The 27617-nt window shown below is 42.5% G+C and overlaps 2 protein-coding genes across 9 annotated transcripts in view; one reads left to right on the top strand and one right to left on the bottom strand.

Annotated features, from left to right (window-relative positions):
* Positions 1-2648: 2648 nt before the first annotated feature.
* Positions 2649-26610, top strand: Clcc1 (chloride channel CLIC like 1). 7 transcript variants are annotated; one of them, XM_052179423.1, is made up of 12 exons: positions 2649-2761; positions 10722-10858; positions 11190-11291; positions 12681-12788; positions 16715-16936; positions 17356-17496; positions 19693-19786; positions 21121-21218; positions 21566-21712; positions 23003-23344; positions 24678-24967; positions 26294-26610. In XM_052179423.1, exons 2-11 carry the CDS (start codon positions 10733-10735, stop codon positions 24921-24923), a joined length of 1626 nt encoding a protein of 541 aa, XP_052035383.1. In that variant the 5' UTR covers positions 2649-2761; positions 10722-10732; the 3' UTR covers positions 24924-24967; positions 26294-26610. The 7 variants fall into 7 exon arrangements, with proteins under 7 accessions (XP_052035383.1, XP_052035384.1, XP_052035385.1 ...); XM_052179424.1 differs by lacking the exon at positions 2649-2761 and adding an exon at positions 2768-2832 and having other exon boundaries at positions 24678-26610; XM_052179425.1 differs by lacking the exon at positions 2649-2761 and adding an exon at positions 2768-2850 and having other exon boundaries at positions 24678-26610.
* The window catches only part of Gpsm2 (G protein signaling modulator 2), a 40001-nt gene continuing 38262 nt past the window's right edge, over positions 25879-27617 (bottom strand). For both annotated transcript variants that reach the window (XM_052179421.1, XM_052179422.1), the window contains one exon: positions 25879-27617. In XM_052179421.1, coding sequence (XP_052035381.1) covers positions 27393-27617 — 225 coding nt within the window. In that variant the 3' untranslated portion in view covers positions 25879-27392.

The raw sequence follows: 27617 nt of genomic DNA, 5'->3' as shown, positions 1-27617 counted from the left end.
AAATCTTTAAAAAAACATTTAATTGGGCTTGGCTTGCAGGTTTAGTGGTTTAGTCCATTATCATCATGGTGGGAACCATGGTAGCATGCAGGCAGACATGGTGGAGGAGGAGCAGAGAGTTCTGTATCAGATAGGAAGCAGCAGAAAGGAAGACTCAGCCACTTGGCCTGGCTTGAGCTAAGACCTCAAAGCCCACCCACTAGTGACACACTTTCTTTAATAGCCACACCTACTCCAACAGGGCCACACCTAATAGTGCCACTGCCTATGAACCTACAGGGGCCATTTTCTTTCAAACTACAACAATAACCATCCATAAATTCGGTTCCAGGGGCACACAAGTGATACACATACATGCACACAGGCAAAACATTCACATAAAACATATCTTCAAAAACATTTAAACATGTACTAATGCAGTTTTAGGGCCTGAGTCCTGTCTCCAAGTCCTGATATGCCAGGCTCAACCTACCTATCCTAATGTTTCAAAGATTACAAAGGACAGGATAATCAACTTGACTCTGCATGAATAGTGTGGCAGCTAATAGTGTCTACTTAACAGTCCTTGGGCATACCTCAAAATTAGAATAACAGAGGTAGGAAGATCCATCTTAACTGTGGGCAGCCCTGCCACATGGACTGGCGTCTTGAACTGAGTGCAAAGGAGAAAGAAAGTTGAGCACTAACGCTCCTTGATCACTCTACTTTCGGATCAAGGGCATAATGTGACTAGTTGTTTCACGTCCCTGCATCATGACTTCCTGTCTTGCTGGGCCCTCCCCTGAACTCTGAACTCAAATAAGCCCCTCTCCTTAAGAGTGTCAGAGCTTCTGATCACAGCAACCAATAAAGATGGATAAAGGAGTTTGGTGGCCCCAAATCCCTATATCCAAGGATAACCTTGACTTTATAATCTCCCCTCATCCACGCTCACATGTAAGCATAATTAAACCTATTGAGTCACACAAATAAAATATGAAAGTACAAGAACTGATGTGGAAAGCCGGGCGGTGGTGGTGCACGCCTGTAATCCCAGCACTCTGGGAGGCAGAGGCAGGCGGATTTCTGAGTTCGAGGCCAGCCTGGTCTACAGAGTGAGTTCCAGGACAGCCAGAGCTATACAGAGAAACCCTGTCTCGAAAAAACCAAATCCAAAAAAAACAAAAAAGACCCCAAAGAACCGATGTGGAAAATGGATCAGAAGGAGGGGGAAGGGGACAGAAGAGGGTTATATTAAGTCGGTTTGATCAAAATACATTATAAACATGGAAATACAATGAAATTATTATCTATAATTAATGCATGCTATTAAGAGTAGAAATACAGTTAATATAAGTTTAATTAGGGTTGCTTATGTGAGCAAAAGTGAGAGGTTATTTACAATATAGATTGGCAACTTAATCAGTTGCTATACCACCGAAGAAAATACCTCCTCTCCTCAAACAATCATTAACTGCCCATAGCTCCTCAGGGAAGAGTGGGACTTCATGAACCCTCTCCCACTTTCACAGGTACTGTCTTGTACGGTTCTTAGCTACTAGCAAGTTCATGCCATGCCAGGTAGACAACAGCCCACAACACGCCTACCTTTCTACCCTTCCTCTGGCTCTCAGATTCTACCATTACCACCCCCACTCTACCCCCCCAACCCATCAAGTGATGTTCCTTGAGTCTTGGAAGGAGAGATGTTCCATTCAGGGCTGAGGATTCAAGTCATTTATTCTCAACAGTTTGAGCAATGAGTCTCTGTATTAAGCACTACTACTGCAAAATGAAGTTTCTTTGCCCAAATCTGAAAGCAGTATTAATGTTTGGGTATAAACATAAATTTTGGAAGGCAGTTTGATATGCATAATATATTTACTCAGCAAAACAAGAGCAGTTCCCACTAGGGCATATGACCTCCCAGACACAGACTTGATCAGGTCTACTGTGCCAGACATGAATCCCCTCTTATGGAGTAGGCCTCAAATCAAGCCGGAAAGAGGATGGTTACCCACTTAACCGTTTGCTACTGTTGCAAAAGTGGGTACCTCTTGCCTGGGAGGGCAGCCTGGTAAAGCACAAGGTCCCAGCAGGGCAAGACTGTTGGTGACTTCTTCCATATGGCATTCCCTAGTGTTTTGAAAGCTAACCAGCCCACAGTAGGCATCCAGTCCAGTTCCATCTTGACTTATGCACATGGTTTCTACAGCAGTAGGATCTTGTCACCTACATCTGGAGGGCTACCATCAACAGTAGCAGTGGGGCTGGAGAGGTGGCTTGGCTATTAAAAGAACTCCTTTGGTTTCCAGCATCTGAGTTTTGTGGCTCACAATCACCTATAACTCTGTCTCCAAGGTACCTGACGAGATATCTCTGGCCTCCGCTGGCAACTGCATTTATATGCAGACACACTTTCAGAATTAAAAATAAATTTTGGGGCTAGGGATGGCTCAGCGGTTTAGGTCACATGTTGCTTTTGCAGAGGACCTGGCTTCCAGTCCCAGCACCCACATGGTGATTCACAATTATCCGTGACTTCCTATCTAGGGGGATCTGACCCTCTCTTCTGGCCTCCGTGGGTACTAGCAAGAACACATGATACTTAAGACTTTTCAATTACCCAACTACCAGCTCAGTTTAGAAGAGTGTGACTAAGCGGGCCTGGCCCCACCCCCGAGGCGCAGCCAATCAGCGATGCGCGGAAGGCTGCACAGATGAGGACCGAGCGAGTCGATGAATGGGCTCTGGACTCCTGCGCGAGCGCACAGTGTCTGAGGTAGGCTGTTCGGCGTCTTCCGGGTCTGGGCTGGTCCCGGGCGGTCCGAGAGAGCAGGCAGGACCCCGGACGTGAGTGGGTGCTCTTCGGTGTGTCGGGGAGACCCGCGGGGCTGCGTGGGAGGCGGCGCGGCAGTGCGGGAGGAGTCCGGGCCTGGGCCCATGGCGATCCCCTGTTCTGACTGACCTACGCGGGTAGATAGCGCCTGCCAGTAATTCCCCAGCCTCATCTTCTGTTTCCCTGCGAATACTGAGCGGCCCAGCCTAGGGCAAGAGCACCCTTGCTTGCGTTACCGGAAACCTAGGCATAATCTGTAACAAATACTGACGGCCAAAAAATTATATATATATATATATATATATGTTGGATTTGTTGTAGTAATGGTATGAAACTCCAGATCTAATTAGAGTATATAAAGTTAGGAGATGCCGTAAGTCCGTGTGTTTATAGTTAGGTGCAAAAAAGTCAGATTTTCTCCATGACACTGATTATAAAAGTGCTCTTCTCAGCGTTGTCTGGGCACACATTGGAAATGAAAATTTTCAGGTGGGCGGTGGTGTTGCACGCCTTTAATCCCAGCACTCTGGAGTCAAAGGCAGGAGTTCAGGGCCATCCTGGTCTACAGCGTGAGTTCCAGGACAGATATACAGAGAGAAACCCAGTTTCGGAAAACAAACAAACAAAACCAACCTCAAGCGCCAGGAAAGGGCACGAAAACGCGTGAGGTAAATAGCGACTCCCCGATTCTAAGATAACATAGAATTTGTCTCCCCTTCTTCCGGTTAGTCCTGCTTGACTGGTTAGACGTCTGATTCTTTGAAATCAGTGATTTTCTTGAGGATTTCCATTTCGTGGCTGTCAGTCAGCCTGCACTTAAGAGCTACGCCCAGGCTGCCCCTGTTAGAACCCCTCTTCTGGTTTTCCAACCTATGAGTTTCACCAAGCAGAGTTTCACTCCTCCCTTGAACCCTGTAACCTAAGGAACCTCTCAGAGCTCAGAGGCCATGGGCAAGTTGCTCGTTTTTCTTGTTAAAGGGATTGAGACAGTGGTACCTGTTCTAAGAGTTGGTAAGGATTTTTTTTCTGTTTTTTTCTTTGTTTCTTTTTTTTTTTTTTTTTTTTCTCCCAAGACAGGGTTTCTCTCTGTAGCCCTGGCTGTCCTGGAACTCACTCTGTAGACCAGGCTGGCCTTGAACTCAGAAATCTGCCTCTGCCTCCCAAGTGCTGGGATTAAAGGCGTATGGATTAATGGAGCATATGTTTCATTAACAAAATGTTCTCTATTATTGTATATGAGAGTGTGTATTTTTATATATTGTAATTGTGCGAACTGTATTACATGTGTAGTAGTTGAGGCAATGAGAAAATGATACAAATTATGCCCATTGACAAGCCATAGAGTAGTACAGATTTTTCCATAAACTAAGGCAACATAGGAGGTTTTTTGTGATGATGTTTTTTCGAAACAGTCTATTAAGTAGCACAGACTGGCCCTAGCTGAAAAACTTGTCTTTTATGGAATTTTTTTCGTTTTCTTTCTTTGAGACAGGGTTTCCCTGTATAGTCCTGGCTGTCCTAAAAGGCGTGCACACCACTGCCCTGTGAAACTTGTCTTTAAAATAAGCGCTCTCTCTCTCTCTCTTTCTCTCTCTTTCTCTCTCTGCTCCCTCCCCCCTCTCCACGTGGTCATGTCCATCCCTCTATCTTCTCTTGTATCTTTACTTTTCTATCTCCTTTCTCTATCCACTCTTCTAATAATAAAACATGGAAACTATGAATTGTTTCTTCTTATTGAAACCCGCCGCGTAGAAGCATGGAGCAGGCCTCAGCGTTTCTAGCCACCAGGGAAGGATCGAGCCTCCTCACAGCCAAGCAGCTTCCTCAACAGCAGCTCCAGCGCTTTCAAGGCTTTGGGAAGATGCTGGTGAGAGAAGGCAGCAGCAGATGCCTCCAGCGCACCCCTTACTCCCTGGCTCCCCGATTTCTGAGCCCTTCAGGCGGGCCCTTCCCACCAGCCTTGAGTTGGCAGAACCCCAGACTGTTTTTGCACCTTGCCGGAGCCAGCTTCTGGCCTCACTGCATTTACATTTCCCTGCCTGAGTCTTGAGGAGTTGGCCGCCTACTGAGCTTACTTTGCAAAGGAATCCAGGAGGAACAAAGCAACAGAACTCAGCTGAAACTAAGGATGAAACTAACTCAGAACTGAAAACTAAAAATTGAGCCTTGATCAGAAAAAAAAAAAATCTCGTCACAGGTGTGGATTGCATATTTGGAGGAAGTGTGGGATAAGTTCCAAGTTTTGTTATTTTCAAAGAGTTCTAGTCTTAATGACCACAGGACTCTGACAGGAGGCCTTGCATTTCCAATTGATTCTGGTTTTGTTTTTTCCACACCCCTCCCCCTCCTTTTGATTTCCCAGCTCTTTCAGCTGTGGAATCTGAGTCTGGCTTTCCGTCTTTTTTGTCATTTTAACCATTTGTAGTCTTGGTTAACTCTGCACCTGCTGGTCATTATTGGAGAAAGAAACATGGCTGCAGTGGTGTAACTTTGTGGTTGATGCTTGCAGGCTGCCAGCCCTGAAGTAATGTCCTCTGCTTTTCTCTCCTCACTATCCATTACCTTCACCCTGAACTCCTGTTTTTATCTTAGATAATTTGTCTTCCTTCTCACTCGTTCTGTTAATGAAGAAGTATGTCATGCCCATGAAAGGGACACAAGATACCTTTCTATATCTTTGATTTCAGTTTATATGCTCTTAACTGCTTCTTTTTTAAATTTTTTTTTTTTTAATGTTTTCACCATTGCTGTCTTCAGACACACCGGAAGAGGGCATTAGGCCCCATTGAAGATGGCTGTGAGCCTCCATGTGGTTGCTGGGAATTGAATTTAGGACCTCTGGAAGAGCAGTCAGTGCTCTTAATCACTGAACCATCTCTCCAGCCCTTTTACCTACTTTTTAACTCTTTAGAATTGGTCCTTTCTGTATTACTCTTTTAGTAAATGGTTAATGAATTAACTCATTAAATGACCTTTCTCGGGCTTTACTGAATTTCTTTGAAATATTGAATATGACCAATATTTGTTTGTTTCAGCCAAGCCCCTCCTTTGTGTCTTTTTTTTTTCTTAAAACTTTTCCCTTTAAAAATTTTTTATGGGTATTTTGCCTGCATGTATGTCTGTGCACCATGTGTATACTGGGCCTACAGAGGCCAGGAAAGGGAGTCAGATCCCCTGGAACTGGAGTTACAGCTGGTTCTGATCTGCCACATGGGTGCTGGGACTAGAACCTAGGTCCTCTGGAAGAGCGGCCAGTGCTTTTAGCTCTGAGCTGTCTCCCCAGCCCCTTTCTTGGTGTCTTCCCTTTGCTGTTTTGTCTGTCTGTCTCTCCCCCCCTTCTTGCCTGCTGCTCTAGTTAAACCTCCACTTTCTTCTGTATGTAGTTCTTCTAAGGCTCTATTTCATATCTTTATTTTTAATCACACAGTTATTCGGTTTTTCTGTCTCCAGAGTGTGAGATGATGTTAGTATTTAGATTTTCTAGTTGGTGTATTATCATATTTGCTTGATTCCTGTGATCGTCACAGTTTAGTCACTCTTTTGTGTAAACTTTTGCGTTGGGGTTTATATATCATAAGAAGAGACTATGGGTTATAGACGTCTAGGTTTTTTGTGTCTAAGGAAGTCTGTATTAGTTTTCTAGGACTGCCTTAACAAAGTATCTTGAACTAGGCAGTGTAAATAACAAACCGGTCTTCTTTCTGACTGTTCTATAGGCTAGCAGAAGGTGTAGCCTGGTTGCTTTCTTCTGAGGCCTTCCCCTCTCTTCTTGGCTTTTGTTGAATGACTTTCCTGGCAAGACAGTTTATTGTTTTTAAATTTTATTTATGTATGTTTTCTATGTATGAACGCTCCTTTTGCATGTGTGACTGCATGCCAGAAGAGGGCATTAGGCCCCTTGCTAGTGAGCCACCACGTGGGTTTTAGAACTTGAACTCAGGACCTCTGGAAGAACAGCTACTGCTCTTCACTGCAGAATCATCTCTTTCCAGCCCCTTGACAAGACTGTTTTTATTCACTTCAGATAGAGGTAAATGACAGACCAGAGAAACAATTCCATCCAAGTCTAGCTTAATGAACAATGACTTTATTGAGGCTGCTTATGGGGTGACTGACTGGGGCAACTGTATCTATCTATAGCAGGAAAGGGCACCGTGGGTGAGGCACTTAGAGGAAGCTATATCTCTGAAGAGTCTTGCCCCGCAGCAATTGTTTACCACTTTTATAGCTTTAGAGAGGGGCTTCATCAGGCTTGTGAGCCTTCCTGGCTCCCTGGAAGAGAATGTTTTGATGGAGAGGAGGCAACTTGCAGAATGATTTATAAATGGCCGGTATCTTCACATTGCCTTACTGTGATTTGTCTGTATCTAAATTTCTTCCTCTTAGGGGTATCCAGTACCTGTGCGTGCGTGCGTGCGTGCTGAGATAGGGTGTCACTAGGTAGCTTTCTGGCTCTCCTGGAATTCACTCTGTAGATCAGACTAGCCTCACACTCACTGAGGTCACCTGTCTCAGCCTTTTTAGTGCTGGAACCAAAGGTGTGCACCACCATGCCCAATAGTAGTTAATATTTAATATTAATAAAATAATTATATTAAATTAATAAATTTATTAATATTAATATTCAATAAAGTAGTTTCTCTTAATTCTTGAACACTCTGATCCACAGGTGAAATTATTAAATTCTTACAGTGGGGTCCTCATCACTGCCAAGCCCTCCCCCCTCTCCCTCCCCTTCCTTCTCCCTCCCTCTCCCTCTCCCACCATAGTCATCCCTGGCTCACTGTGCCTGAAGAATGTACTTTGTTCTTCCACATTAGGAACTACTAGATGGTTCCTGTACTTCAGGTTTCACTAACCTTGCTATTCCTCTGAAATCTTGCTGGATTTTCATAATCAGATAAGCTTCCTTCATTTCTGAACTACCAAAACCCTTGGGCTCCTTGCTAAGGCTTGAGTCGTGTGCATTTGCTTCCCAACACTTACTGACTTGGTTTGCTAGTCCAAGGCTGGGTGCTCGGCTTTGGGGATGTGGGTGTGTAAGTGGCTAGGTGTGTTTAGATGCGCACGAGGCACTCCCTTTCCCAGAAGCCTTCACACAGCACTGAGGCTTCCTTCCTGGGCTGCACAGTGAGACCACCCATGCAGCTCTGAGTCCTACCGGTTGGGCTTCAGTTCTGGAGATGCTGATTCAATTGGACTGGAAAGTGGCCAGAGCTGTGGGCATTTTAGAGCTCTTTGGACGATCAGTGTATAGCCACAACTGAGAGACCCTTGACTGATGGGAGAGGCAGACAAGTACAAGGCTCAGTTGTGTGTTTTACTATAATAATAAAGTATCAGGGAAGCACAGAGAAGTGTTTTATTTAGATTAGGCTTACCTTTAATTTTACAAGCCAAATATAAGCTGTTTACCATTCTCATCTTGTGGTTACTGTCCTGTAGACTTTGTGCTGGTGGAAATATCTGTTTTCAGTGTTTATGATTATGTGGCAGTTAAAAAATTCGGCTTTTCACATCAGCTGTTTCGAGTCTTACTGTCCTCGAGTGTCTAGTAGCCACCAAACTGACCATGAGTCGCTTAAGCAGGGTGCTCTCTGAATGGTTGGAGTTCACTCGAGCCTCATTTGAGTCTTTTTAAACATTTTCATTATGTTTTCCATGTATATACCTATGTGGGCGCATGTGTATGTGGGCGCCGACAGGATCTGAAAGAGGAGTTTGGGTCCCCTGAAGTTGAAGTTACAGGCACTTCTGAGCCACTCAGTGTGCACGCTGAGAACCGGACTTAGGTCCTCTGGAAGAGGAGCAATGCTCTTCCAGTGAGACATTCCTTTAGACACTTGTTTTAGCATTAATTTTATATCTTTTAAAGCTATTTGTTTCAAAAATTAGGGAAGGGTTGGCAAGATGGTTCAGCTGGTAAATGTCCTTGCTGGTAAGCTTACGGGAGCTTATTTCAGATCCCAGAGTTCACTTGGAGAAGGAGAAAGCCAGCTGCTGTAGGTTGTCCTGGGACCTGCACGTGTGTGCAGTGACATATGTGAAAGGCAAAGTCAGACTCCCAAAATAAGTTTAGAAGCTGAGCGCGGTGAGGCACACCTGCAGTGCCAGCTAACATGACACTGAGGTAGGAGAGTTTGAGCCCAGTAGTTTGAGGTTACTCTGGGTAACATAGACCTCAATACCTTAAAACAAAAAGAAAAACAAGGCATGGTTTGTTTCATTTTAATATATTCACAGACATGTCTAACCACTATCACAGTTTTAGAGTGTTTTATTTATGTTATAGAATGGTATCAGCACTTAATTGCTTTTATGCCTAAATATTCTTGTACATGGCTATAAGTGGTAAGGATTTTGACTTCTTTCCAAATGTAGAGATGTCATGGCAGTGTTTTTGATTTCCAGGTGTGGGCTGTGGGTCCACAGCAGCAGTCTGTGATTTGCCCTGTGCTCCAGCAGGGGCGTGGTTTTGCCAACTGCAGATAGTTTAATGGTGGGGACTCTTTAGAGGTGATATGAATGCCAGACCCCCTAGAGATGAGGAGGCTGCTGCTCCCTGTGTTTCTGTTGTTGTGGTTTGTCAGGAGGTCATGAGAGATAAGATCAATGAGATAAGGAAGAGCTTTATTGCCCCAAGGAGCTGGATGCCCCTAATCAGCAGGAAGTAATCTATGAGACCCCTTCTCCTCTAACCTTCTTTCTCTCCTACCTAGCTGGGGGGGGGGGGTTGTGTGGAACGGGTAAGGGTGGAGCAGGTCGGCAGCAAGAGGAGCCCCATAAAGCAGAGCGGTATCTGTGCTGTGTTTCATTCACCCATGTTTTCATGTGGCTGTTTGTCTCTTGGATATAGAAGAGCTAGAAGTCAAATGCCAGCGCCATATTAAAATGCCTGTGTTTTATGAGACGTGTGTGTGTGTGTGTGTGTGTGTGTGTGTGTGTGTATGCACACACATAGTTAGATACGAATACCATTTGTCTTAGGGTCTCCATTGCTGTGAAGAGACACCTTGACCAAGCTATTCTTATAAAGGACAACATTTAACTGGGGCTGGGTTACAGTTTCAGAGGTTTAGTCCATTATCATGGTGGGAAGCAGGGCAGCCTCCAGGTAGACATGGTGCTGGAGGAGCAAAGAATTCTCCACCTTGATCTACAGACAGCCAGGAGGTGACTGTCTTCTACAGGCAGCCAGAAGTGGGAGGGCGGAACATAGAGCCCTCAAAAGCCCAACCCCACAGCACTTTCTCCAGTAAGGCTACACTTTCTAATAGTGCCACTCCCCTGAGTCTATAGGGACCAAACCTATTCAAACTACCACACCATTTTATTGTATTTTAAAAAAAAGATCGTATCATGTATCCCAGGCTGGCCTCTCAAAGACAGTACAGCTTATATGACCTTAAACTTCTGTGCCTACCTCCCCAGTGTGAGGATCACAAGTGGGCACTATAATGTCTAGTTTGGGAGGTGCTGGACTTGAACTCAGGGCTTTGTACTTGCTGGTGAAGTTCTCTTTTAACAGAGCTATACCTGGAGCCATTTTACTGGGTTGTTTTGTTTGAGTTTTATGCACACTCTTTTTTTTTTTCTTTTTTAAAGATTTACTTATGTATTCAGCATTCTGCTGTTTTGCCTGCGTGTATGCCTGCAGACCAGAAGAGGGCATCAGATCCCATGTGGTTGCTGGGACTTGAACTCAGGACCTCTGGAAGAGCAGCTGGTGCTTTTAATCCCTGAGTCATCTCTCCAGCCCTTATGTTCATTTTTTTTTTTTTTTTTTGCCCTTTATTCAGAAAATGTTAACTCTAGGCAGAAGTAGTTTTTATTATAATTTTACCACATTTACAATAATAAAAACAGTTATTTTAAAAGTCTTTCATTACTTTTTATTTTTAAGCCTTATTCAGGATGCAGTGTTTGCTGCTCCTTTGTGGATGTCTGTTGCTGACAACTGGCTCTGCTCATGGCGATGACTGGATCGACCCCACAGATATGCTCAACTACGACGCTGCTTCAGGGACAATGAGATCTCAGGTAGTGGTTTTTTTAAATGCACTGATAGAACCTCTGTTATGATGGACTAGTGCAGTTTTGCTGTTTTATATAGAGCTGTGGGAGTCATAAATAATCAACTGTTATGCAAACTACTTTTTCCTTTTTCTCCCATGCTGGCTCGGGAGACGCTAGACAAGCACTCATACCCGCCTGGTTGTTTCTGTTTGGGTTTGGCTGTGAAGCCCATCGAGGAGTAAGCCAGTGAAGAATTTAAGAAGCTAGTCATAGAATGATAGACCCTTAGTCTTTATTCATTGGAACCTGTTTTTACAACTAAAGCATAAAGAATAAAATCTCTGCTTTGATTTAGGTGAAACACAGTACATCAGAGAAAAAGGAAGTGAGCCCTGACTTGTCATATGCCGAGGACTTGTCAGACTGTTTGCACAGACTGGATTCTTTAACTCATAAGGTTTGATTTTTTTTTTTCCACTCACAAAATTAGATATTATTTATGTTAAGTTACTATGCTGGCTAGTTTTATGTTAAGTTGAGATAGGCTGAAGTCATCTGAGAGGAGGGAACCTCATTTGAGAAAATGCCTCCATAAGATCAGGCTACAGAGAAGCCTATAGGGTATTTTCTCAGTGACTGACGGGAGAGGGCCCAGCACATTGTAGATGGTGCCACTCCTGGGTGGGTTCTGTCAGAAAGCAGGCTGAGCAAGCCAGTAAGCAGCACTCCTCCATGGCTTCCATGAGCTCCTGCTTCCAGGTTCCTGCCCTGTGTGCGTGAGTTCCACTTCCGACTTCCCTCAGGGATGAACAGTCACGTGGGACCAAATGAACCCTCTTCTCCCAAGGTGCTTTGGTCATGGTCTGCCATCACACCAGTGGAAGCCCTGACTAAGACTGTTACTTGTGTACTTGTCTTTGCTCACTTTTGTATTTGTAATGTTTCTATATACTATTCAGTGATATATTTTATTGGCATAATTTTTAGTTGCATCTTGTATTTTCAAATAGTACTTAGTATTTGTATAATATAATTAGGAGATTATAAACTTGTTGGCACAAGGAATAGATTTTTTTATCTTAATTGTTATCACCTGTCGTACTGCTGAGCCATTGATAACATAACAGATGAGCAGATGAGCAAATTGGCTTATTAAAGGTTGTAATAGTTCTTCCAAATGTGAAGGGTGGTTATAAATAAAAATATGCACATATATGCATGCATACGTACATCCATCCATCCATGTGTGGCAGTTGTACCTTGGAAAGGCTCTGGAATGGGGAGGGAAGTTATCATGTGGTCACCATATGATGTCCTGCTGACATAGTGAGAGTGGTGAAGAGAAGAGACAGATGGGACACTTTCATGGGTGCAGATCGAGACAGAGTGGATGAGCGCCATGTCTATCTTGGGAGGCAGAGAGAGGATTAAGTGAGGTCCCAGTAAATCCTAGCCTTGCTGTCCTAGGGTTTCCATTGCTGTGGAGACACCGTGACCAAGGCAACTTTTATTAAGGGCAACATTTAATTGGGGCTGGCTTACATGTTCAGAGGTTTAGTCCATTATCATCATGGTAGGAAACATGGCAGCATCCAGGCAGGCATGGTGTGGCAGGAGCTGAGTTCTACATCTTGTTCCAAAAGAAACCAGGAGAAGACTATCTTCCAGGTGCTAGGAGGGTCTGAGAGCTCAACCCCACAGTGGCACACTTCCTTCAGCAGTGCCACTCCCTGGGCCAAGCGTGGGCCACACGCTTGTCAAACAAAAAATAACAACCAACTCCTTATTCTAGAACTTGACCTTCTCAGTAGCCTTTGATGCTGTTGACTTTATTGTGTGATTACAGGTTGATAATTGTGAAAAGAAGAAAATGAAAGATTATGAAAGTCAAAGTAATCCTGTTTTTAGGAGATATCTAAATAAGATTTTAATTGAAGCTGGCAAGCTTGGACTTGTAAGTATTTGATGACATGATTCTAATCGTTGTTGTAGATACTTTCATTATTTGTTTCACACAGTGTAAGAAGTCGTGCACCGTGTGTGGTGATACACACCTGTTGTTCTAGTTAGTACTTTGGACACTGAGCCAGGAGGATCTCCAGTTCCAGCCCAGCCTGTGTCCCCACCAAAAGAGTGAAATAATATACCCTTATGTGCTTTAACAGAAAATACTGCTTCATGCTTTCCCAAGAGGCCGTAGGCACAGATTTTGGGACCACCTAGCGTTACAGCGCTGCTTGGTGGAGGGTAAGCAGTACAGGGCACTCTGGTTTTTCCTAAGGCCTCTGAGGGTCTTATATATTTTTCTCAACTCCACTGATGAGGTGAGGTGATGGGGAAATAATCCTGCCCTAAGCTTTATTGTCATTTTCCCATCCCCATACTTTCATAGCCATAAAATGTAAAATCATAATTTGAGGACAAGAAAAATGTGTTTTAGTAGTCTGTTTCTTTCCTGTGGTAGGTTCTCTTTGTGGACTGTGTGTCTCCCTCCTGTGTTACTTATAACGGGGAGAGTACCTTCTGTTATTTTGTAGCGATGCAGAGCAAGCCCAGGCCTTGCACATGATAGGCAATCCTGTTACCATGGGCGCTAAGCCTAGCTCTTATATGTTAGTCATTCATTCATTCATTCATTCATTCATTCTATATTTTTAAAGAATTCATTCTATATTTTTAAAGAATTACTGTTTCAATTTAGGGAATCAAGACATGATAAAGATTTATAATTTTGCATCTTGCATCATACTTATAAAGCTCATTTTTACATTTAGTCAGAAGGCCTAGAAGCAGTATCTAAAGCTCATTTGTAAGTGTAGAAGGTATTTTTCCTTATTATTTATCTCACCAGAATTGGTCTAAGGGCTGGAGACAGAGGCAGGCTTTTGTTTGGTCTAGCCATGCATTCCAGCTACCAGAAGTAGGTCACAGGTTTAATTTTTTTTTTAATTTCTTTTTTTTTTAAATGATTTATTTATTTTATGTATATGAGTACACCATTGCTCTCTTCAGACACACCAGAAGAGGGCATCAGACCCCATTGCAGATGGTTATGAGCCGCTGTATGGTTGCTGGGAGTTGAACTCAGGATCTCTGGAAGAACAGTCAGTGCTCTTAACCACTGAGCCATCTCTCCAGCCCAGGTTTAAATTTTTGCTTTTGAGACACTGTCCCATGTAGCCAAGAAAAGTATGGAATTCGCATGTCATCCTCTTGCCAGGGTCATACTAATCTATCATTGCTGCTGTAGTATATGGGCAGCCAGACCAAGCACAGAAAATGTCCTATTTGGAGTGTTAGGCAGTTTTTCTCAAAATTAAAAAAAACCCAGTGATAATTAACAGAGAAGAAAACACCTGGAGATGTCCCTCAGTTGGTAGTGTTTGCCTTGGGTTTGATCCTTAGCGCTCCATAATCAGGCCTAGGTGCGAATGCCTGTAATCCCAGCATTCGGTCAGAAGTGGGAGGGTCAGAATTTCAGAGTCATCTTTGGCTACATAGCAAGTTCAAGACCAGTCTAGGATATATGAGACCTTGTCTCAAGAACAGAAAACAAATTAAAAATCCAAAACAAAAATAACAGCAACCAAAAAAAAAAAAGAAAAAAGGATATTGTTTTGACTCATGGTTTTAGACATTGCAGCCTAAGATGATCTGGCCTCTAGTAGGTATAGCAGATGTTCATGGCTGGGAGCATGTGCTGGGACACACTTGTTCACATCGTGGCTGGGAAGCCAAAGAAGGGTAAAGGAGCACCGGTCTTATATCCCCTTCAAGGACACGCCCCTAAGTGAGCTGACTTCTCACACTCACTCCCACTTCCTAAAAGGCCACCCACATTCCTGCAGTGCTACCGTGGCTCTTAGCACACTGACCTCTGGGGAACACTGAGCACCTAGACCTAAAGCCCTGGGTGTGCTGGCGCATGCCTAGAATCCTTGTCCTCAGGAGCATGATCTTCTTGGGTTTTGTACTGGCTGGTTTTGTGTTTCAACTTGACACAATCTGGAGTTATCACAGAGAAAGGAGTCTGCCTTGAGGAAGTGCCTCCATGAGATCTAGCTGTAGGGCATTTTCTCAATTAGTCATCAAGGGGGGAGGGCCCATTGTGAGTGGTGCCATCCCTGGACTGGTGGTCCTGGGTTCTATAAGAAAGCAAGCTGAGCAAGCCAGGGGAAGCAAGTCAGTAAGTAACATCCCTCCATGGCCTCTGCATCTGCTCCTGCCTCCAAGTTCCTGCCCTGTGTGAATTCCTGTCCTGACTTCCTTTGGTGATGAATACTAATGTGGAAGTGTAAACTGAATAAACCCTTTCCTCCCCAACTTGCTTCTTGGTCATGATGTTTTGTGCAGGAATACAAACCCTAAGACAGGTTTCATAACAAGGCTCTGTCTCAAATTAAACAACCAAAAAACCAAATAATCCAAATTGTGTCAACTTGTCAGTAAATGTCAGTTTTTTACAATGATTTCTCTGAGTTGAACTTGTACTAATAAAGAGGTAAATGTTTTATATTTCAGGGAAACTATTTGTGTCTTTAGTAATTTAAAACATGTTTTTTTATTTGATCTACTGTAAATTTTAGTCTATCTGAAAATTGTGTCAGCAAATGGAAACTCATAGATTGAATTTATAGATTCAGTCTGTTCTTATTCTTTGCAATTTCCTTATAACTTGTTCATTAAAGTGTGTCCCATCAAGATCAATACATGGCGATTTTTTGAAATTACTCATTTTTTAAAGTTTCCCCTTTTTTGGTTGTATGTGTGCATGCACATGTATATGCATGTTCACACACGGGGAGGCCAGAGATCAGTTTGGAGTGTGCCTCAATCACTTCAAGACTAACTGACCAGGAAAAGCAAGCCTCAGGGATCCTCCTGCCCCTGTGCTCTTGGCTTACACTGTGGGTTTGTACCACCACAACTGCCTTCAATGTGGTGCTGGAGATCTAAACTCAGGCCCTTGTCCTTGCAGAGCAGGCGCTTTCCCAGCTGAGCCATCTCCCCCGAGACATTTCTGTGGTCATTGTTGCATGTTTGAGTTGCTTGGTACTGTGGGCCTCATGTAAGGCGGAGCAAGGTGACCCACCTGCCCCCTGGGCTCACCTCGGACACTGAAGCCACTGCCTTTATTCCTGCAGTTTACTGTGGCTGTTAAGTGCTAAGGTTGCCACACTTCAGGGTAGGGAGGGATTTCATTGTTTAAGTAATTTCATCATTTGGGATGTCTCTCAAATGTGAAGTGCCACCTACTGTCCCTGCATGCAAGAAGCCTATGATGTTTCCTACAGGAAAAGAACAAAACAAAACCCCCACATTGATATAAACATCCAGGCATGAATTATAGGATGGTTAGCAGCGTGTTCCATGGTAATGAGTCACTCATATTTATGACTTGGGTGTCAACAGAAACAAAAATATATTGATCAGTTGACAAGTGTTATGACCAGGGGTGCACAGGAAGCTGACATCTTGTGGGGCTGTGGCACAGCACTTGTCCGTGGCTTTGTACCACCTGTGTGCTTACACAGTGAGGCCAGCTGTGCCTCCGTGAGGTGCTTGCAACATTTCTAGTGCTTTTTATATAGACTTGGATTTCCTGCTAGACTTTGGGGATAAGTATGTTTTTTTATAGTGCTGGAAGCTAGAACTGTTTACATATACCACCTTATATTGAGTTCTTGGGTGTTTTTATCTTTTGAGATAAGGTCAAGGCTAACCTTGAACTTAAAATTCTTTACATCCTCCTCCTGAGAGCTAGGAATGCAGATGTGTCCTGATGTATTGGGCCCAAACTGGCTTTAAACTCAATGCTTCATTGACTAATGTAATAATACAAGGCCTTTCCTGTTGTTTGCCTCTTGGTAACTGATGCAGCCTGATGAAAACAAGGTAGACATGCGCTATGACGCTGAGATCCTCCTTACAAGGCAGACACTGTTGGAGATCCAAAAGTTCCTCGGTGGTGAGGAGTGGAAGCCGGGGGCCTTGGATGATGCGCTAAGTGACATTTTAGTCAATTTTAAGCGTCATGATTCAGAAGCATGGAAGTGGCAATTTGAAGATTTTTTTGGAATCGATCCATATAATGTGTTTATGGTAAGATGACATTTTTGTGACAGGAAGCTTCCTTTGAAAAAGTGCTTCGAAAATTAATTAACATAATTATGAACCTTATTTCCTTACTATAGGGATGATATAGCAGTAAAACTATACAAGTGATTTCATTTGAATCCAGTTCTTTTAAGGCTGTTTAAATGCTGTATTCATTTATTTTGTGTGCATATTATGTGTGTGTGTGCAGAGGTCAGAGGGCAGTTTGCTGGATTTGGTTTCTCTCCTATGTGGGTCCTGGGACTGAACTCAGCTCCTTAGGATTGATGACAAGTTCATTAACCTCCTGAGTGGCCGTCTCTCTGGCCAAGTCTGGCCTTTCTTGTTTTTAAACTGATGTTTGGTGGGGTTTGGCAGGGAAGACCATTTAGCAGTGTCTCTGACTCCCGTTTCTGCTTCATAAGGTGCTCTTGTGTCTGCTCTGCATCGTGACGCTGGTGGCTACGGAGCTGTGGACATATGTTCGCTGGTACACGCAGTTGAAACGCATTTTTATCATCAGTTTTCTCTTAAGTTTAGGATGGAATTGGATATACTTATATAAGGTATTAAATATTTTTTTAAATTAAATATAAATTCATAGTAACCAGAGACTATTATCTACTCTGAGAGCAGTCTTGCCTCAGATATGCTGAAGATTGTGGTTGGATTCTAAACAGTGGAAGTAAGTCCGAACCTGTAAGCACAGGTGATTTATTTAGAGGTCCTAGTGAAAAGGTACTGTTGCCAGGCACAGAGCAAAATGGGACACATTGTAGAAACTCGTAATTTGGGAAATGAGCTTTCATTCTCTATTTAGAAGTGATGATACCATAGTCATGATTAAAAATGTTATCCTTAAAAGTTAGGCTTTTTAAATATAAAAGTTAGGTATATTCACCATAGAGAAATTAGAAAACTAAGATACAGATAAACTCACTTTCACTTTTTTTAAAATTTTTTTTATTTTTGGTTTTTTCAAGACAGGGTTTCTCTGTATAGCCCTGGCTGTCCTGGAACTCACTCTGTAGACCAGGCTGGCCTTGAACTCAGAAATCCGCCTGCCTCTGCCTCCCAGAGTACTGGAATTACAGGCGTGTGCCACCACCGCCTGGCTCACTTTCACATTTTTAATAGTTGTAACTACTGATGAATAATTACTGTTGAATTTTTATTTATTTTTATTTCTTGTGAGAGAGTCTCCCTATGTAGACCAGGCTAGCCTGGAACTCAGCTCTGCCTGCTTCTCAGGTGCTTAAAGGCATAAGTCATCATATGTAACCTGGTGATTTTTGAGGGCTATATTTTTTCCAGATATTTTCTTACATTTTAATTATCTTTCAAAATAAGAATAAGATTGTAGGAATGTAAAAAGATTACTGCCTGTAGCAGAATAGTATAATCACGGAAGGGAAAATTTAATGTCCATTTTCCTGACAAGGGTGAATCAGATCGGCAGGATTCATGCGATGACGTCGGCCTTACACTTCCTTTACCCTTCGCTCTGGTTTCCGTGGCCCTGAAACAAGTCACTTGCACATTAAGCACGTAGGTTCTTGGTAGAAGAAAATGTTCATGGTGGAGTGTTAACTACTTCAGTGAGTTCCTCTGGGAATGTGGTTTGATGAAAGCTGTATCCCTGCCTGTAGAGGGAAAAAGGCTTGGGTCTGGGTAAAAGTTGTCATGTGACATTTGCATATAAGCTATATGTAGCCTCTCAGTACTTCAGATTACCTGTGGGTCATGTGTACTACCTAATACAGGGTAAGTAGCTATACGTGTTTAATACGTATGCAGGTTTTTCAGCCTGTTTGATAGCAGTCATTTAAATTAAAATACCATTTTATTATGAACTATAAAAGAACCTTAATTGTTAATACTTTCACTCATGACATGAACCATATGTAAATTCCTTTTCATCAGTAGTCTTGCTGGGTGGAAGTTGTGCATGGCTTTAATCCCAGCCCTTGGGAGGCAAAGGCAGCTGGATCTCTGAGTTCAAGGCCAGCCTGCTCTACAGAGTGAGTTCCAGGACAGCCAGGGCTACACATAAACCCTGTCTTGAACCACCCTCCCCCCAAAAAAAAGTTACGAAAAATTAGTTTTCTTGCATCATAAGGATATACAAAGATGGTATGAAGCATTGTAGTTAGTTTTTAACCCTTTTATTGTATTAAGACTGTTTGTAATTAGGTGTCATAGTACACATCTGTAATTGCAGTGCTTGGGTGAGGGAAGCAGTGGGGCCTGGGGTTCAAGGTTATCTTTAGGGTACAACAGTAAGGCTAGCCTGGGCTACATAAGACCTTGTCTCAAAAAGAAGAGAAAAAAGTGTGTTTCCATGAGCTGAAAGTAACCAGTCTTTAAATTGTTCTCTTAATTAGTCCCAGCACTCAGGAGGCAGAGGCAGTCGATCCCCAAGTTTGAGGCCAGCCTCGTCTACAGAGTGAGTTCCAGGACAGCCAAGGTTACGTAGAGAAATCCTGTCTCGAAAAACAATACAAATTTTAGGCCTGATAATAGTGGCACGAGCTTTTAATCCCAGTATTGTGAGGCAGGATGTCTCCATGAGTTTGAGTTTGAGGACACCTTTGTCTACATCATAAATTTCAGGCTAGCTGGTGAGACCCTATTTCAAAAAACTTATAAAAGAGAAAGTCTCGTTTGTCTAAATGATAGAGAAAATGGTGAAATCGGTCGTGTCGGATCTACATGTCCAGCCCTCAGTCGCCGGTTTCTTCTGCTTCCTTTGTGCCTGCCAGGTGGCTTTTGCTCAGCATCAGGCTAACATTGCCAAGATGGACCCATCAAACAGTGTGTGTGCTGGGAAGATGGATTGGACTGGAAGTTTCTGGGGTAAGCTGAAAACCAACAACAAAATGACCAGTAACAACAAAATGAAATGCCCCAGGAGGCTGCCCATGACTGAGTCTTTAATATGGGATGTGTGCAGGGCACATGGGGGGCCGGGAGAGGAATTGCAGTGATGAGCTGCTCCAGAGGCTCACAGGTTCCAACCAAGCTTCAGCAAGATAGCAAGAGCCTGCCTCAAAGTAAAAGGGGCGGGGCGCAGCTCAGTGTTAGAATGCTGGCACACTTCATGATACCCTAGTTTTGATCCCTCTCCAAAGAAAAAACAACTGCAGAGCAAGCCTACTTCCTTAAATTTATAAGTATCAACTTACTGAACTCATCCAAAGTCACAGGAAAGACAGCAGCAGTGTGTGTGTGCGCGCGCGCGCGCGCGTGGTGTGGGGTTTTCAGTCTGCTGCGTTAGACTGAGGGCTCCTAGGCTCCCTTCTCATCACCTAGCCGGCCGACGGCATTTTCTAGGTCGTCAGCAGAAATTTACTAAAAGTAATTGTATATATAAAATAATAGCTCTTTTAGCTTTAAACTCCTTAGATTAACATAAAGTATTACTTTATAGCTTTCTTATAGTTTTTTTAAACTAAGTGAAAAGTTGTTTTTATCCTTTCAGATTTTGTAAAAATTCTCACCACTATTAACCACTAACTCTCAAAATCTAGACTGGATCGGTATAATATTGAAAGAACTTTATAAACACTTGTCTGTAATGACTTACAGATTAGATTCTCAGTATAGTCTACAAGTAGGTCCCAGAATTAACTTGAATTTTTTCTTAGATAATTTTTAACAAATATGTTTGAGTGTTTTCCTTGCATGTATGGTTCTGCACCACATGTGCCCCTGGCCCACGGAGGTCAGAAGGCCCTGGGTCCCTGGAGTGGGAGTCACGGTCAGGAGCGCCACGTGGGTGCTGGGAATGGAATCTGGGTGTCTTTCCAGAGCGGCACGTACTCTGCTGAGCCATCTCCAAACCTACTGCCCGCTTTCCCAGTCGTGAGGTTCACCCAGGTCAGCTTGGAGACAAGATGCTTCCTTAGTGCAGGCAGATTCCAGACATGCATAAAGCTGCTCTAGAAAAATTAATTAAGAAAATCTATAAAGCAGACATTTATTTTGGCATATCTGTAAGATTTTTTTGAATTTGAATAGATTTTGAAAATATAATTTTGGACTTGAAATAATTAACATTATAGAGAGTATTTAAAATATAAAACAACTCAAAATTTACTAGTGGGTGGGCACAGTCAAAACTGAACTGATCTTACTTGTGAAAGAAATACTTCTATGTTTTCCTTTGATCGTTTTGTCTGTTTCTCTAGAGTGGTTTAGAAGTTCATGGACCTATAAGGATGACCCATGCCAAAAGTACTATGAGCTCTTATTAGTCAACCCTTTTTGGCTGGTTGCGCCAACAAAGGTATAGAATATATTTTGTAATAATTACAGTATGTCACAAATTCTTTGCCTTTATAAAGGATAGGGCTAATAATAAACCTTTGTCCTAGAAAAAAAAATAGTTCCATTAAACATTGGCTTTCAAATTTAGGTGGGCCTGGGGGTGTGCCTCAAATCCTAGCCCTTGGGAGGGGAGGGAGGACTGCGTTCAGGGCCTCTGAGAGACTCGCTCTCAGGACACACACATACACATACACATACACAAAAACACGTATGTTAATTTGTGTCATTTGAGCCTCAGTGCAGAGTGAAGTTTTGTATGTGGATATCTTGGTCTTGAAGTTAAATTGCTCTGATCTTTGATTTTAGGCTCTGGCAGTTACAGTAACTAACTTTGTAACGGAACCATTAAAGCACATTGGAAAAGGAATGGGTGAATTCATTAAAGCCCTCATGAAGGAGATCCCAGTGATACTTCAGATTCCGGTGCTTGTGATTATAGCACTGGCTGTCCTGGTTAGTACGTTAGCGCTGCTGACAGTGGGTAAGATTTATAAAACAGAAGGCAACTCTCAAATCATTAGACTTTGCTGTAAACCAGATTGGAGTAATAATACTGTGCTCACAGGTATACGGTGGTTTTTAATGAGTTGAGATTTAATATATTCCTCTAATCAGTAGTTCTTGTGTTTGTACACATCATAGCAATGGCTTACAGTAATTTATTTTAAATTTAATGTGAATACACAGGAAATTGGTTGACTGCTTCCTCTGTGAAGAAATGGGACTTTTATTCTAGTCTGAGCTTTGAGGAACAGAACAGAGAGGGTGTAGGAGTGGGTGTGCGTACTGAGAAGCCATCGGGGCTCCAAGAGAAGATAGTTATTACAAATTGTTCTTAGTCCCCCCGTGGTTGTTTGTAAATCAAATGCCCCGAGCACTTGAGGGCTCTTGTGGCCAGAGTGAAATCCTATGTCTATGTCTGTTTCAAAACGTCTCTCTCACACGCATGCTTTCTGTCATATGTTATCTCCTAGTTGAGCATCATGTTGTTTATAGCCATGACCTCTCCAAAGCACATGCTGTTAGAGTCAAAATGGAGACTCCCAGTAATTGGAGGGATGGTTCTTCCAGAGGTCCTGAATTCAATCTCCAGCAACACATGGTGGCTCACAACCATCTGTATTGGGGTCTGATGCCGTCTTCTGGTGTGTCTGAAGACAGAGCACTCATATAAAATAAATAAGTCTTTGAGAGAGAGAGAGAGAGAGAGAGAGAGAGAGAGAGAGAGAGAGAGAGAGAGAGAGAGAGAGAGAAAATGCCCCATGATTTGTGATTATAGTGCTATGTGCACTGACTGAACTGTTCCCTTTTCAGTTTTGTCTTGGTATATGATTATGAGATGCAGTTAGTAATTTTCATCATTTGACCATATATGGGTATCAACAGAAACATGAGCAATGACCAGGCTTTTAAATTTAAATTTCTAGAACTCTGTAATTTAAATTCTTAGGTCTCAATGAGTGTTACATATTCAAAATAAATGTCAAGCCGATTGAAATGTTTATTTAATATTAGTTATTTAATAATTTTTAGTAACTTTAGTAACATACCAGTAACATTTTCTTGACTACTTTGGCCTCTGCTAAAGAAAGTTTTTAAAGAGTGAAATTTAAAGAGTGTGTGTGTGTGTGTGTGTGTGTGTGTAGATACTGTTAGCTATTTTTGTTAAAGCCTGAATAACATAGTTCCTACTTTACTATCTGTTGGTTACTGAGCCCTGGAGCGTACTCCTTTTCTTCACAGAGCTTCTGCTATGGTGCTGGACGGTCAGTTACTATGCAGAGACACTTGGGTGGTCCTGAAAGAGAGCCCCCCCCAGCACTTGAGGCGGATGACAGAAGACGACAGAAGGAACTCGACTATAGATCCCATGGTGGAGCAGGTGATGCAGATTTCTCTTACAGGGGCCCAGCAGGCTCCATCGAGCAAGGCCCTTATGACAGAATGCATGCATGTGAGAGAGATGTTTTGAGACAGAGACACGTTGACATGAGATTTCACTCTGGCAACAAGAGCCCTGAAGTGCTCCGGGCATTTGATTTACCTGACACAGAGGCACAAGACCATCCAGAAGTGGTCCCCAGCGTAAGTCAGCAACTGTCTATTTTTACTCTAGGCCCAAGTGCTTTTTACAGAGCTTTGATTGCTTTTACTCTGTACCCTGTCAGTGAAGTCACCAGTGGCACGCTTAGTCATCCTCTCTTCTGTCACTACTCTAGCTTCCTTAGAAGATGAGATTTTCTTTGTTATGTCAAATACCATTTGATTGTATTCTTTATAACAAATGGTATTTGGAAATTTACAGGAACAAGATCAGAGGCCTCACTGAGGGCCTAAGAATGCTAGGGGACTAGCTGTAGAGCTCTGGTGGCCCAGCCTGGATGGAAGGGAGGCTTGGCGAGGGATCAGAAGCCCTACAGATTCTATAGATTAGAAGAAAGTAATAGCACAGTTGGCTGGACTGGGCTTTTTACCTGCAAGATGCTGTTCTTCATTATTTGTATATTAGCAGTCCCAAGGGTGGAACCTGAGGTCTCACACATGTGAGGCCACTGAACTTCATTTTGTAGCACTGATATTGTTTTTTAAAGGAACATTTCCATTTTTTCCTTAGAAAGGAATTATTTGCAATGTTTGAGTTGCAACTAGAGTCCATGAGACTCTAGAAATGACAGAAATCTAGCTATGAATGCTTTTATGGATGTTAATGTATCTAGGTAATCTGAGACTGTTCTTCCAGCTTTTATAACTGTTGTCACTCATTCCAAACCTCTCTAGTGTCATTTCCAAAAGCCATCTACCACAGTGGCCCAGGGACTTCCTGTTCACCATGTCCCACGCCTACCACCTTACTGATCATCTGCAGTCTTGTGTGCTTGTTCTGCCTTTGTGACTGGGTGTCTGTTTTTGTTGTTCACTGTACATTCTCACACACACACACAGTCTTCAGCCTTACTCACATATCTTAAACTGTAGTCTGACCATAATCTACCTACCACCTCCCTCATTTTTTTCCTATGTAGCCTGTACTTCTAATGTAATATTCATATCCTGTCTGATTCATTCCCACAACTAAATACAGGTTCCTGTGGGAACAGGTTTTGTGTTTTGCTCTTTCTATATTCCTAGCACCTAGAACAGGGTCAATAAGCATTTGTGAAATAGTTATTCTCACCAGGTAGGAAGAGAGACATTATTGGTAGCCAATGCTCTTGTCCTTTTCTAAGCAGGGTCAGCAGACCATCTATAATATCTCAGGTGTCTTCATGAACAGTTTTGTGACGCTTATTGCTTTAATTATGCAGCTCAAAAACCAGAATTTTAAAATATTTGGAGCAAGCTACAATAGGTTTGGATAAGAATTGGCAATGAAACTTTACATTTTACTAAATAGTTAATATAATTCTATATTTTAAAGCACAAATCATCCATTGTGAATACAAGCCTTGAGGAGACAAAGAGAGAAAGCACCCCGACAGAATGCAGCCAGTCTGCCAAGGATGCCTCCCGCCCAGGTCCTAGCACTGCTGAGAGCACACCCTTAGTGGAGAAGGCCCAGTTGAAGACAGACTCTGAGTGCGGCCCGCAAGGAGGCTGTCCACACAGCACAGCAGCTGCTGCCACAGCACATGGGGCTGACCCTGTCAGCAGCCCGTGTGGCTAAAGAAGAAGACACAGACCGACCACAGCTCCAGAGTCATCGTTAAAGTCTGTATTGACTCTTCATCTTTCCTTACAAATATGTTGAAATTTACTACAAAGCTGCCAACTTTAATTTTACAGACTATCAGAATATCTCTTAGCTGTTAGGATAGAACTATTTGTAAAGTTTATGCTTTAGCAGACAGACACGACTAATTGAGCTGGTATTAACAGGCATTTAACTAATGATAAATGTTGCTTCGGCCACACTGCTACATGACAGCTAGGAAAGCAACAGGATCCAACTATCAGAGTGTATGTTAGCTGATGGAAGGTCCTCTGAAACCTACTTTATTAACAGTATTTAATGCAGGTCGGCGTCTGCTGCTGCCACACACATACTCATCTATGTTCCTAGGTAGGCCACCTGCAGAGCTATGTGACTTTCTGCTTACCAGGCCCGTACATTTATAAAGCCCCATTTCCACTTGTTTAGAACCTAGCAGTAGCTTTGATGCTATTCAGTTTACTATATTCTCTTGGCTAAATGTAATTCTGGTTTTCAGCAAGCTTTAGATGACGAGAACAAGATGTATTAACATTTTTAAGTCAGCATTTTGTCTGTGATTTTAAAGTACATTCTCCATGTTATACTTTTAAAAAAACAATTTATATATTTTGTACAAGTCCTAGTTAGCACTCTTTTTGTGCACGCAGGTTTCCTTTGTTGCTGCAACAATATTTATATTGCACATTTTATTCAGCTGCTTTCCAAAAATGAGACCACTCAAGAATTAAGTCTTGACATTATCAGGCAGGTTGCTTTAACAAGGACTTTCTGAACAGTTGACTTTATTTTTTTAATTTTTATTTTTTATTATTTTTGGTTTATGTCAATATAACGTTCTTGTTTATCATTGAGTTGCCATTGGGAAGGGTAGGGAGGGGAGAGAGAGAGAGAGAGAGAGAGAGAGAGAGAGAGAGAGAGAGAGAGAGAGAGAGAGAGAGAATATGAACGAACATGAGAGAAGAGCAAATGCCTTTAGTAGTTCATCACGAAGGTAAAAATGTCCCCAAAATCCAAAACGATTTTGCATTAAGACCGGATCACAGACATGTAATGAACGATGAGAGGATATAAGCAGTTTATTCAGACTCTGAACATCTGTGCATAAAGCAGTTACCTCTGTGGACTGGACCCACTCACCCTAATGGTAAATGCACTCCCAAGAGGGAAGTGTCCTTTGAGCTCCAGTGTAATTCTACAGAGAAATAAGTGCCTCCCTTAACAGATGTGCCTGATAGGACAGAAGGACTGTTGGCACTATTTTTATCCAACAGTGAACCCCTTTAAGAACAATTACAATCTCGTCTTTGTATTTTTCATTACAGATGCCCATTTGGGGATGGAATCTACTTTGACAGCTAGCAAAGCAACATGCTGTTCTTGAGTGATTACAGCAATCCAGGGAAGACTTGATTAAAGCAAGGTGAAGTGATCAAGGCCAGGTTATTGCAGCACAGAGAGGCCACTTGTCTCCAGTGACTAGCAAGTGTCTGTCATTGAGGTTAAAGCATATTGTAACTGGCTTTTCAGACAAGAACAGGGTAGGTAGCTGTTAGAAGCACTTTTTAAAATGGAATAAATGTTGAATGCTTACATGGTCTTGACCACTGTAAACACAAAATAAACACTTATTTTTACATTACTTTGGTCTGGTGTGCAGTCTTTGCTTTCTTAATGAATTTTCTTTTAAGTGTCTGCACCAATTGCGGGCCAGACGATCGTGGTCTTGTAAACTCATTAGTGAAGGCTGACGTCTAACATGAATTACACCTTGCATACTTACCTTCTGTGACTTGTCACGTGTTTTCTTCTTACATAGTTTTCCCGACAGTAAATCTCCTAAAAAGTAGGTCTTATGTTGTTCTGTAGCTGCACTATGTAATAAAGGAGACAACGAACCCAAAGCATGCTCAAAAGTAGTTTATTTCTCACCTCCCTCACTGGCTTTGCCTAAAAATATATTGAATATAGTTTTCTTAAACTAGAATTTTATGACTATTTTCATCTTTTTTTTTTTTTACATGGGACATTTACATTATTTTCAATAAACAATGCAATCCACCATATTCATGGGCAGGTATAAAAAGAGCCATTGTCAACTAGAGCCTTAAAAAAATGACTGCACTATAAAAGGATTGAATTCTAACGTAGGATTCATTTAAACTCCTATTACACAAACCCTAGCCGGGAATCTAAGTCACCCAAGGAAAATCTCAAGGTCAGTTAAGTTGATGAAGCACCTTACAGGGCACTCTGCCTGAAACGTCTCCAGAAGAACTTCAGACCCTTAGTACTCAAAATTACACCCTAAAAACAAGGTGACCACTACAGTGCTGTGTAAGTAAGATGGATTTCCCTGCATGTCCCGAGGGAACCAGTCCTTGTCTTTAGTAGGAAATACCACACCATCTTGTGGTTTGCTAGTTATTTTCCTGAATGCTTAAATTCCAACAAAGCGTTATTTTGCAGAAGTTCCTTTAGTCCAAACTCGCTGTCCCTGTTTGGGTCTCTCTGCAGCAGAACTCTCTGCTCATCCATTCTTTTAGCTTGAGAGCGTAAAATGAGGCTAAAGAAGTCTTCATCGGGGACGGTTGGCCCCTTTGTGGCAGCAGGTGGTGGGGCACATCTTTGATCATCTAACCTGGATCC

The sequence above is a fragment of the Apodemus sylvaticus genome, chromosome 4, assembly GCF_947179515.1.
Source record: "Apodemus sylvaticus chromosome 4, mApoSyl1.1, whole genome shotgun sequence".
Taxonomy (NCBI): domain Eukaryota; kingdom Metazoa; phylum Chordata; class Mammalia; order Rodentia; family Muridae; genus Apodemus; species Apodemus sylvaticus.
This window is presented reverse-complemented; position numbering and strand designations above follow the sequence as displayed.

What these genes read in the sequence shown, in the direction of transcription:
- Clcc1 (XM_052179423.1), top strand. Translation starts at nt 10,733, where the DNA reads ATGCAGTGTTTGCTGCTCCTTTGTGGATGTCTGTTGCTGACAACTGGC. An exon ending in ATCCATATAATGTGTTTATG is followed by an intron (nt 16,937 to 17,355) that starts GTAAGATGACAT and finishes CTGCTTCATAAG; the next exon opens with GTGCTCTTGTGTCTGCTCTG. An exon ending in TTATAGCACTGGCTGTCCTG is followed by an intron (nt 21,713 to 23,002) that starts GTTAGTACGTTA and finishes TTTTCTTCACAG; the next exon opens with AGCTTCTGCTATGGTGCTGG.